General features: G+C 47.4%; 1 protein-coding gene across 1 annotated transcript; it reads right to left on the bottom strand.

Annotated features, from left to right (window-relative positions):
* Positions 1-3,584: 3,584 nt before the first annotated feature.
* LOC123411689 (transcription factor bHLH48-like) lies at positions 3,585-10,951 on the bottom strand. The gene is made up of 7 exons (XM_045104652.1): positions 10,577-10,951; positions 10,354-10,491; positions 10,015-10,080; positions 8,676-8,744; positions 8,428-8,502; positions 7,154-7,391; positions 3,585-4,028 (listed from the first exon to the last, which is right to left on the bottom strand). The coding sequence occupies exons 1-7, from the start codon at positions 10,859-10,861 to the stop codon at positions 3,985-3,987; spliced, it is 915 nt and encodes a 304-aa protein (XP_044960587.1). The 5' UTR covers positions 10,862-10,951; the 3' UTR covers positions 3,585-3,984.
* Between the last annotated feature and the right edge of the window lie 1,341 nt (positions 10,952-12,292).

The following is a 12,292-nucleotide window of genomic DNA, read 5'->3' as shown; positions in this document are numbered from 1 at the left end:
GGAATAACGCATAAACTAGGGTTTAAGCTTCTATCACTCTAGCAACCCATCATCTACTTATTACTCCACATTGTCTTCCCTTAGGCCCAAATATGGCGAAGTGTCATGTAGTCAGTGTTCACATGACACCACTAAAGGAAGCAACAACATACATATCATCAAAATATCGAACGAATACCAACTTCACATGATTACATATAACTAGAATTCTCCCATGTCCTCAAGAACAAAAATAACTACTCATAAATCATCACCATGTTCAAGATCAAATGTATAATGAATATGATGAAGGATCAGAACATATTATCTTCCACCAAGTAAACCAACTAGCATCAACTACAAGATGTAATCAACACTACCAACAACCCTGAGGTAGATGAACTAGGGTTTGAGATTAGATGGTGCTGGTGCAAATGTTGATGAAGATTGGTCCTCCCAGAAAGGAGGGAGTATTGGTGATGACGATGGCTTCAATTCCCCCTCCCAACAATCGCTTTGTCGGAGAGTAAAAGTGCTTTTGCCCAGGTTTTTGCCATGAGATGGTGGAGCTTCGTCCCGAAAGTATCCTCTTGATTTTTTTTCTAGGTCAAAACCCTTCATATAGCAGAAGGTGGGCACAGGAGGTGACCTATGGGACCCACAAGGCATCAGGGTGCGCCCTAGGGGGCGCACCCTGTTGCCTTGTGGGAAAGTGGTGGGCCCCCTCCGATAGTTCTTTGCTCCAATATTCATTACATATTCCATATAAAATTTCCTTGACATTCCAAGTCATTTGGTGTCTAGAAAATTTCCAGCCTTTTCCATAGCCTTTTAGGTCGAGAATTCCAGTTTCTGGTGATTTCCCTCTTCGTATAAACCTTGCAAAATAAGAGAGAAACGATATAAGTATTGCATCATAAAGTGGAATAATGCTTGAAAACATTATAAATATCAATAGAAAATCATGATGCAGAATGGATGTATCACTGCGTCCGCGCCTCATCCGGACGTTGTGAGGCCAGGCCGCGCCGCCCCAACTCTCGGACCATCGGATCTGCGCCAGCCATCGCTGGAGCCACGTCCACTCGCCCATGGGAGTCCGCCGAGCTCGTGCACGAGATTCGCCCATGCGTCACCCAAAGAGAAGCCATGCTGCAGCCCTCCCTGGAGCTAGACCAGGCTTTGCTGGCGGGCTCCTCAGGCAGCGGCGGGGTGCTGGGGAAGTGGCAGGGGCGGGGGGAGTGGTCGACGCTGGTGGGGTTTTCCCCCGTGTTGCCCGAGAGAGGTGACGCGGGAGTCGGGAGAATTCTGGTGCCCCTCTGGGCAAAAAGAAGAGGAACTCCCTGCTTGGTCTAAACTCTAAAGTAGTACAACTTCATGCATGTCTTAGTTGAGAGTTCATGAATTTCATTGTCATATATATTAGTGGGGACTTTACATTATAGAACGTGTCTTATATATTCCAACGATGATCCACCTTAAATGAGCTCTAGGTGTGCGTGAGAAAGTAAGTGGGATGCACACTCATTATTTCATAGGAGAGGTTTCATTCATATATAGGTCTATGTGCATCCTAGTTGCATGGCAATCGCTACTCCTTGCACGGTATCTATCATGAGGTCTTCCTCTTGTTCTAATGGTTAGCTGCGTTGTTGGAAACCCCCAACATTATGTTCTCGTTGCCATTGGTTAGGTTACAGACTCGTACTTGCACTCGAATTCAGAATTTATGAAGATTGTGAAATAAAGCAAACATGCAACAAGTGATTGTATTCAGGCTTGTATTTTGGGTTAGACTAGAAGTGATTGACGTTCGTATATACTTTGCATAAACGATTATCATTGTGTTCCCAATAAACTTTGATAATTTTCTAAACCTTTGTCACTGGTGATTTTCACTTGATGTATTTGATTATCAAAGAATATCTAGGAATATCTTTTGTATGCATTAATATGTTGATATAAAATGTAGCCAAACATCTCGTTTATTGCCTTAGACTCACCATAAGTGTTACATCGGTTAATTAAGATCACGATTGGTAGCATTCTTCTCCAACAATCATCTTTGTAATCATCTTCATGCTCGAGGACGAGCATGGATTAAGCCTGGGATGTTGATACGTCTCGAATGTATCTAGATTTTTTTAAATCAAGCTACATTGCAATACGTTAGAGGCACTTTGGCATGCTTTTTATCATTTTTATTGGACTACCATATTATTCTACTGTCCAGAGTTTTTTGCGGCAACAAGACTAGGGGGCAAGGCCCGGCCCTTGGTGGGGCCCATGGGGCCTAGGCGCTCTACTTACAAGGAAAAAAATTGAGCATGGCTTCGAGGAATGTGCTTTCACACATCTTAAGGTACTCGTCCCATAGATTTGTCGTCGTGTCATAGTCAAGCATCCCCAATGTAGCGATGCACTTGTTGCCACATCCAAGAATGATGGCTGAAATAGGGCTCGAATAGCACACGAGGGGGCAAAGTAGTCACTGACCAACATAAAATGCCCTTATGCCCTATTCCGGTTCAACAACCAGAGAACATGCTCCTCCGGACGCACCGCGTCTGCAAGAACCGCCCTCATTAAAGGTGTTTCATCCTCATATTCCTCATCCTCATCCGAAGAAGACGACTCAATGATCTCGATGTAAAAGTACTCCTCGTTTGAACCTGCCATGTTTGCAAAAAAAATTGTCAAAAAAACTGGCTATGGCATTTGATCAAACACTTGCCAGGTGTGCTGCCTGTCTTGGAGTTGACAAATAGCGAAGGATACCTGGGTTGTGGCCGGATTCGGGGTGGAACAACGGTGTTGTCAAAGGTGGGAAGGCACCTGGGTGGAGCAATAGAGGTCCGACAAGGCCTAAGCGATGGCCAGGATGGTACGATGGAGGTGTCGGTCGCCAATGAAGCGAAATAGGGAAATAATTGCTTAGGGTGGGTTGTTTTTGGTGGGTGGGCATGTCGGATGCGTACATGGCGAATGTCCAGACGCCCGGAACCATTCAGATTGGTCCAAACAAACTTGGTGACCAGCGTTGGATGGCACAAAAATGTTTAAATTGTGTAATCCGAACATATAAGGGTCGTTTGGTTCTCAGCCTAAGGTTGTCACACCTACCGTTAGTCATGCTATAATATTTTAGGCATATGTTTGATTTATTGTCATACTTATGGCTTGCCACACTTCTCTAATTATATGGTCCACATGTCATATACTCACTTTTTTGCAAATTCTTGCTACACTTGTGATGGTTATTTCGTTAGCCACACTTTTTGTGGCAGCCATACTTTACGTAAGGTTAGTTATGATGAAGTTAGTCATGAACCAAACATGTCCTTAGAATCCGTTTGGTGGCCGCGTTGGAGGTGCACTTACTATCTTCTCTGCTCTCATCTCTAGCTACACCAAACTGGTATAGACAAAATGAATCTTGCTAGCACTGGAGATGACCAAAACCAACATGCCCAAGCGCCAGTGACACCCAGGCCAGCAATAGCATCCCCAACACACACGAACAAGCGCATAAAATATAAAAGGCAACTGGTTGCCTTGCCACATTTGGAGAACGCAATCAAACAGAGGTGCAAAACCACAGGGCCTTGGTCATCAAATAATGCTGCTCATACAACCTTAAGATTATGCAGCCATTATAGTCAGAAGGCACATGCCAAGAATATTTTAGCACGAACCAGAAACTGCAGTATCCCTCGCCCGTCTCTACAGAGATGGATGGCAGCAGGGAAACCTGATATCCACCCATCCATGCCTCCAAGGTTCCAACTCAGCTCCACATCACCAACAGTATTTCCTATCTCCATCTCCATATGTACATCATCACAAAATGCTGCCGTTGAAACAAGTCCCTGCAGCGCACCGTCCATCATCGGCGCCACCCACAGATCATGTCTTGATTGCTTGCTCCCCATGGCATTCTGCCGTTGCCGTCTGCCCCAGCTTATGTGTAGCTCGCTCTCCTGGACTGCAATATACCGATGTAGCTCACAGCTCTGTTTTTAGCTTGCTTGTTGGCGGTTGCTGCGGTCCTGTAAAAAGACATGAAAATAATCAAGTCAGTGCTAGCTGCTAGGGTTCAATTTTTCGATCGCATATTAGCCACCGGAAAATATCAGGTGATAACACTACTAACATGCTTCCATGCTGCCATTTGGAAAAACTACAATTTACATGTTTCAGGAAAAAATTGAAAAGAACTGTGACAGTAACTAGGACAGCGGGAGTAACCAGCTTGAGAACCAGTTATGAACTGGTGCACACAGCTAACTCTTTTTCTCCGATTTTTGCCATATCGGTTTTGCTCGATACGACTGATAGCCGGAAAGTTTTTCTAACCACACGTCGTAAAGAGCTTGAAAATATGGTTACATAAACAAAATATAATATGCATTAGCAGGCATGGAATAGTGGGGAGCCAGGAAGCCTGGTATGTAGTCCCTCTGTAATGGCGTTTTGGTTCTCGGCCTCCATGGAGCCGATTTTTTGAAAAATTCGGTTTCAAAAAAATCTGAAAAAAAAATGTACAAGTAAATAAGGATCTGAAGCGTATGTGTGTAAAATTTCAGGATGAAATAAGTTGAAATGCAACCTGTACAAAAAAGACAAATTCATGGTCTGGGAGGTTAAATAGTGTCAGGCGTAAAAAAAGCCCCAGATTTGTCTTTTTTGCACAGCCCTCATTTCAACGTATTTCGTTCTGAAAATTTACACACTTGTGCACTATGCCTTCATCTATCTCTGTATTTTTTTCAGATTTTTAAAAAATGCAAAAATATGAGTTTTCACCAATTTCGAATTTTGCATTTGGAGGCCTCCATGGAGCTCGGCCTCCAAAAGCAATTTTCGGTTTATAGATTCCATGACAGTGTCCAAAATCAAGTTACAGTGGAAGTATTTACCTTTTGCTGTCTTCTAGCAATTTAGGATTAAAGGCAAAGCGAAAGAACCAAATCACAAACAATCGAAAGAAATTGTCACAAACAATTCAAAGAAATTAGGGCAATTTTCAACATGAGGCCACGAAACGATCGCTCTCTCCAGTGCAGCAAGGGCGGGTCACGTGATAAAGATGATGGCTGGAGTCTGGACAAAGCTCGCTGTATGCCACTCAGCTTTGAGCAGGCACCAGTACACGAAGAAGCTGCAATAATTTCTGGCGCAAAACAGATTCTGCCAGCCGTAATGCAGTACATATATCATCTAGTCAGGAGGGAAGGGGGGTCCGTGGTGGTTTTAATGATTCTTGAACGCTTTGCATGATTGGGCCTGTACCTCCAACAGCATTTGTCTCTCCAAAATGCACTCTGCTTGGATCCAGAGCCTTATATCGATTGGCCCAGATCCGAACGGCAGATCGCCAAGGCTGTTAGGCCGGCCTTCCCTTCACTTTTCTCGTAGTGGCAGCACAAGAGCAGTAACGATCTTAACAAAAGCAGTGCAACATATACTAGTTGCTAAACCACGGAGCTGACCCGCTTGGTTTCCATGGCATGAGCCACATAAGTAGCTAAAGAATTGACCTCTAAACTGGCCCCATGCACTGTAACAAAGCAATTGGTTCCACCACAAGATGTTGAGATCGATGTCAGTATTCACTATCCAGTGATGCTGCTCCATCTTTAGCTAGAAAGATCGTCACATGGTACGAGTTATTGTGGAAGTTTCTGTGTCACTTGGATTCAGCCTATTTGAACTGCCATGGCAGTGGAATAAATAGGCCAGATGGCAGGGGCATATGCCAGCTGATGTCAAGGCCGGTTATGTGTCAATTGTATTTGTAGATGCAAGAGGGTGCATGGGTTTCGGGTTTAGCTACTTTCGCATCTCAAAAAGATCCAAATAAACTCACAAGGTGCACATTATGTTACTATAACATTTGCACCTGCAGAATATGATCAAGCAATTAATATAAGCGGTACGAGAAACGGAGAAAGACAACAGCTATTAGAAGAGTGCAGCTGCAAAAAGTACTGTTGTACAGCAGACAATTCATCGAAACATCTCATGATTTTGCGCAGAGACGCTCACGTTCTGACATGATCTACATCAATGAAATTTATTTTTTCTGAGTGCCACAAGTACCTAAATCCTAGCCTCACAATGCCATCCTTGCACGTGCCAGATCGACTGCCACTTACTTTCGATGCTTGCACTTCACTACTGTCTTTTAATTCAAAAAGATAGACATTTACAGTAGAAGCAGCCACAGCCCAATGCTGGAGGTAGTGGCACTGGGGTTAAGGTTGTTGTAGCTGGCAACCCCCATTACAGGAAAGGGGATCCCCAGACATGTAATGGACAGCATACAGAACGGTGGGCCCATCACAGTTGTCCGTGTGGTCAGAAGCCCTAAAGGGACCAGATCTGCATCTACAGGCCTTATGCAGCCAAGCCCAAACGGAAAGAAGGGGGGCGCCATGGGTTTCTAGACACTGCATTTATTGATTTGGGCCCATCCACACCAACCGGTTGGGCCCGCCGGTGCCAGAGAGAACAGATCCACCGGACGAACACAGCCATGGCCCCTACCACCCAAAATACTGGTGATGATGGCAATAATGATTGAATGAACAACACAGAAATCGAGCAAGATCCAAGAAATGCATTCTGAAATCTTTCGATTTAAGTTACAGGCTCCTGCCTTTTGCTAGAGAATGAATGTTCATTGGCTATGTGTTTCAGCCTGTCATCTGACTAAAATATGTGCGTCTATTAGCATGTCAAATGACATGCAGCTTAAAGTACTTGCATTTCTGCACAGTAATGTTTGTTAAAAGAAGACTACATATTTCTATGGGTTTTTTTTTTTGCCTGACTTACATTTCTGCACAGTAATCTTTGTCAAAAGGAGGCGGCTATGTGAAAGCAATACTATGATATCCGAGATTTTTATCAGAGCCGTAAAAAGAGCTACTAGGGCATGATGCTCGTGATTATCCTGTGTAAAGCTTTAGCTATTTCCCTAGTAGAATATACTATTCACATATTTTCAGCTACACCACACGTTTCACGTTCATCCATCTATTCAAACACTCTGGACAGAGAAAGAGACAACGGTTGTGGTCCACGCGAGGCTGAGAAACGTGGAAGTAAATGACAAGCAACTTAATTCAGCTACACAGTAGGTTAAAGGTGTGTGTGCTCGATATTTTACCAGAGCTCGCGAGGTCGTAGCCGAAGAGTGAGGAGCTGGTGTTGCTGAAGACAGGGGGTTGTACATCCCCCCTTTTTTCCCACTCTGAAGCTGCTTGGTGTGGTTGTGCTAAATCACCATGCCAGAACTGCTGTTGTAGCTGCGCGAGATTTCTCGCTCCATGGACGCCCATGTCAGGCCAGCTGACTTGCTCCAGGTCCATTCCACTCTTGCAGTTCAAACCTGTTATCCTTCCACACTGTAGACACCACAATAAGCATTTTAAGATTAATGGCATGTTGAGGAATAAAGAGGAGCAGGTGCTGAATTTCCGGGTAGGGTAAGTACTACTTCAAAATGGATCATGCGTGAACTTTTGGCTGGGTGAACTAGTGAAACTTTCATCGAATTTACTAGTTATAAGATATACTTAAAACAATTATTAGCTTTTGCAGGTTATTTTGGAAATGCAACATTAATTAATGTATCCTCAGCGTCAGTCGCTTTCATCTATATAACGATATAATTTATTCAAATGATATAGTTGACTGTAAAACTGTCTAGTCCAGAGCATTCTCAATTTATCGTTGTTTCAAGTTTCAATAATACAGTATATATTTTACTACTCCTGTTACTTTTTGAACTTTTCAACTCCTGTTACTAGCAGCACCTCTTTTCCTCTGAAGGCATAACTACAAAATGGAGTAACAATAAATCGGTAGGCAACTAAGGCAAATGGCAGATAACTTCCACGCGCACATGCACACGGAAATATTTGTGAAACCATGAAGCTCAGGAAGCCCCGGCAAGCGGTAGCACTATTGATTGGCAATTTTAGTACTCCCAAATTGAAAATTCCCCATTTGTTGTGTGCATTGGCTCAAGGGCAATAACTGGCATGTACACGTCTCGTAGTGGTATAGTTGCTTACAGTTACGGGGTTCAGTAAAAAAGATTTATTTTAAACCGGACAAGGACAATAATATAATTCACTGTCGTTGTAGTGGGTGGCATAGGATTCTCTCCATATGCTGATTGTCTCGATAGAAAACAGTCAAAATAAATGAAGCAGCTAAATGCAGGGAAGAGGGCTACTCTGATTAGGAAATTTTGACCAAGGACTTCGCACGACGTGCAGTTTACAATGGTCTATAACTGTAATTTGGAAAAATAGTTTCATTTTCCCAGAATGTATCCTAATTTTTGGCCCAATAATATATGGCTTGCAAAATACTATACCTGTTTCTATTACTGGAAAACTTCATGATAGAAAAAGATTGACAAAACAAGCATACCTCTGCAGTCAAAAAGTTGTCTAGCCCACCAAAGTCAACCCTTGGATTTACTGCTGCGAGTCTCATTGACAGGTACTGGACCAACCACAATTACCCAAAAAAAGACAATTAGAAAGGGGAAAACCCAACTGGGAAGCATCTTATTATCTTTCATGCCCCCATATAAAAGGAATTGGGTGTTAAGCTTGTGGGAAGAAATGAAATGGTGTTTAGGATTGACAGGTCTTACAATGGACAACAGTAGTTACCTCGACTTGTCTTTGAAGGGATTGAACATGATTGATGATCTCCTCCAGTACCAGCGCTGTTCCTGATACCTGATACAACCCACTCAAAGTCAAATTCAGATTGTATTTAGAGGACAGGACTGTCGACATCAACAGCCTTTTAAGAGAAAATTGGTATAACCAATATTGCCGCATCGAGAAAGCCATGTCATCTATGGGTATAGGTAAGAGGTACTACGGCAATGCCAAATCTGATCGCAGAATTGATCTGTAATCGATATCTTCAGTAGGTTGTGCTCTAAATGATGTGCTCTTGTACTGACAACATCAGACCACTTTTGCAACTTTCAACACGACTACTCGTTCAGAATCTTGAGGCACAGCGATCCGCTGATACAACACACACAGGAGAATCGTCAGAGAGTAGTAACACCAATCTTTTCACGGGGATTGGCATTTGACACCTCGATCGCGAAGGCTGCCTGCCGTCCTGACAGTCAGAAACCACCGAGCAGATACTACTACTACTACACGCCAACCACTTTTCCATAAATCCACACATTAATGAAGCAGGAAGAGTAGAAGACCATCCATCCATCCATCCCCCATTGGCAAACCAACCAATGCCATGCCTACCCATGGGCACATTGACATTATTGCGTGCGCATAGAGAGATAGCAACACTCCAATGGTAGGGTGGGGAGGACTATCTATGGCGTCCGCCCGTCCGACCCAGCGACCCAACAGGCTATCCTCCGCCGGCGCCTTTCGAAGCCGCTGCCACATTCTGCCCAGACAGCCGCGGCCGCGGCCGAACCCCATCCACTCCCCGCTCGTGTTAGGCGCGCCGGATCAAGGATCATCGTCCACGAGACGAGGAAGTAACCAAGGCCACCACTACTTCCCCCACCTCCGTGGAGCAAGCACGCCCCATATGTACTTGTCCCCCGCGACGCGAGAGCGACTGGGCTTTAAGCTGCGAGACGTGTGCTCTGCTACTCGTATGATCTTCCGATGATGAGTGAGCCGTGTGCACACCCGGTCCATACCGCACCCAAAACGCTACCACTACTCCTCTACGTCTGAGCTCGCTGCGGAGGTTTGGACCAGCTTACTGCTGGCTGCGGTGGTGGCGCCAAAAGCGGTAAAAAGAAGCACCGAAAGCAGGAGGATGTGTACTACTTTGCGCGTGGCAGCCAAAGTTGGCAGAGAGCGAGGCCGTGGCGTTTTTATCTTTTCGTTTCAGGGGGAGGGGGGGGAAGCCCTGCTGAGTTACTGTTGGAATGAGGTGCAAAACGGAAGGATAAACATGTCAAAAAGAAGGAGAGGGGGAGGGTGAGAAGGAACTGCATCTGCATACCTTGCTGCACCCGGGGACCAGCTCCTTGAGCAGCTCCATCCTCGCATTTATCTTCTCGCGTCTCGCCTGCGTTATTTATTTTTTGGGGGAGAGAGGGCTGAAAAATTAGCACGAGGAGAACCAAAAATGTATGGATGGATAATTTAATCAAGTACTCCAGTATAATAGTATAATCAGCAACAAAAGCAAGCCCCTGAAAAGGCCCTAAAAGCGGCGGCAGAAGGTCCTAATCACCCAATCATTGCAGCAAAATCCATCCTAATCCCGTGGCCGTGGTGGTTTATTAAGTTTTGCTGGGGGTTTAGCGGCGGGCGGGGCGGGGCGGAGGGAGGCGCTCACCCGCTCGGCGAGGCTGTGGCTGTCCGTCGCCTGGCCCCTCCTGGCCCTCACGTGCACGTACGCCGGCTTCTCGTCCTCGCCGGAGTCCTTCTCCTCGCCGCCGCCCGCCGTCGTCTTCCCCTTCTTCGCCACCTTCCCCTGCGGCGAGCAATCCACGGCAAAAACGATCAGGCCTCGCCCCGGCGAGGACAGGGCGCGGTTGCGTCGCGCTTATAATGCGTACCTTGGAGGCAGGGTCGGCCTTGCGCTTGCCGGCTGAGGCGGGGGGAGGAGGGGACGGCGACGCGAAGGCCGGGAAGCGGGCGGCGCAGTCCACGAGGTGCGGGTCGGCGGGGAAGGCGGGCGCCGCGACGGGGAGCAGGAGCTCCATGGCCTGCGAGGTCGGGAGCCCCAGGAGCGCCGTGAACGAGCCTCCGGTGCTGGAGGAGCCCGCGGCCGAGGCGGGCGCCATGGCCTGGATCTCGCCCCCGGCCGCGGGGACCTCCGGCGGCGTCGAGGGGTGGCGCATTGCCGCGGACGCGTCTGGAATCAAGCTGCCGCGGTGGGGGGGATAGGGGGCGGGGAGAATAGTGGCGGTGTTTATATAGGGGACGGCGTCGGAGCGCGCAGGCTATGCGGTATGCGCTCTGGCTCTGGCTTCGCTTCCGGGTTCTGCTCGTGCTGGGTCAAAGTGGAGGGGAGGGGGAGGGGGTGCGAGGTGAGAGATGGAGAGCCAGAGGCTGGGCTGGTTTTTACTGTGCTTCTTTCTTTTTACCGTGACGAACAGGCTGGCGACAGAGTAGGTGGGGCGGGGAGATGGGACGAGAGAGGGGGGGAACTCGCACCGTCGCACGCGTGTGGAAGAGTGGAGGCTGGCGTTTTGACTTTTACCATTTCGGGGCGTGGGTGGACCGTGGACCGTATGCTGATCGGCTGAGGCGGCAGCTTTCGAACTCGTCGGTGAAAAGTTAAACCAACCATCCTCTTTTACTAATACCGAGAGATAGCCGTAGCACGTAAATTAAGTGCGTGCTAGTACAACGTCCGACGTGAACGATTTGATCCGACAGCTGGTCCATCTGATGTGGGACGCTGTAGATGCATCATACGGTACATGGCCTGCGCTGATGTGCGGCCCCCTTCGAAGTCGTCATCCTCGGATCGAAGAGCTCAGCGCAACTCCAACGGATGACCCCGTTTGATCCCCGCGTCGCCGTTTAGATTCAAAGGAATAAACTAAAGAGCAATTCCAACGCGCCAATCCATTTTGTCAGTGCGCGTCGGTTTTGGATTAGAGCGAACAGAAAAATTGATCCCAACATGTCGATTCAAATGGACGTGCGTCCGTTTTTCGCCTGCTTGTCGATTCATTTATAATCTATTTTTACGCCTGATTTTCGTCAGCACAGATATGAGACGGACGCACGTGTCGCGCGTCAATCCCTGACCCGTCAATCGGTGGCAAAGCCTCCATCGTTTTCCTTTACTTTTTCCAAAACCCCCAGCCCGCGCGCGCTCCCGGCCGCTTGCCATGGACAACGACCTCCATGCCATCGCCGGCCTCGCCTCGTCCGGCATCACGATCGCCCCCTCCAGCAAAGGCAAGCCTCGCGCCCTCTGTAAGACCGTCGTCGTGCCCAAGAAGAAGAAGAAGCTGACGTCCGAGGAGCAGGCGAGGGAGTCATCGAAGAGAAAGGGTCGAAGGCACGCGGTGGACGCAAGGGACGAAGCAACGGCCGCCGCGGCCATAGCCGTCGTCGCGCAGCAGGAGGATATCGCCGCACGCGTCGTGGCGGGAACAAGTGAGGCGCTATTGTACCTAGGCTTAAACCCTGGCCAGCACTGGCTCATCAACGCCGTCGTTGCCGTGGACAGCACCGGCTCGTTCGCGTTTCCTCGGATGGTGCTGTCAGAGTCGCCTCGCGTGTCGGCGACTCACCCGATTCTCAGCTTCCACCTC

Source organism: Hordeum vulgare, chromosome 7H (assembly GCF_904849725.1).
Source record: "Hordeum vulgare subsp. vulgare chromosome 7H, MorexV3_pseudomolecules_assembly, whole genome shotgun sequence".
Lineage (NCBI taxonomy): Eukaryota > Viridiplantae > Streptophyta > Magnoliopsida > Poales > Poaceae > Hordeum > Hordeum vulgare.
This window is presented reverse-complemented; position numbering and strand designations above follow the sequence as displayed.

Coding starts and splice junctions, on each gene's coding strand:
- LOC123411689 (XM_045104652.1), bottom strand. CDS start 10,861: ATGCGCCACCCCTCGACGCCGCCGGAGGTCCCCGCGGCCGGGGGCGAG. Junction 10,492..10,576: donor AGGCCGACCCTGCCTCCAAG/GTACGCATTATA, acceptor TGCTCGCCGCAG/GGGAAGGTGGCGAAGAAGGG. Junction 8,745..10,014: donor TGGTCCCCGGGTGCAGCAAG/GTATGCAGATGC, acceptor GGGTTGTATCAG/GTATCAGGAACAGCGCTGGT.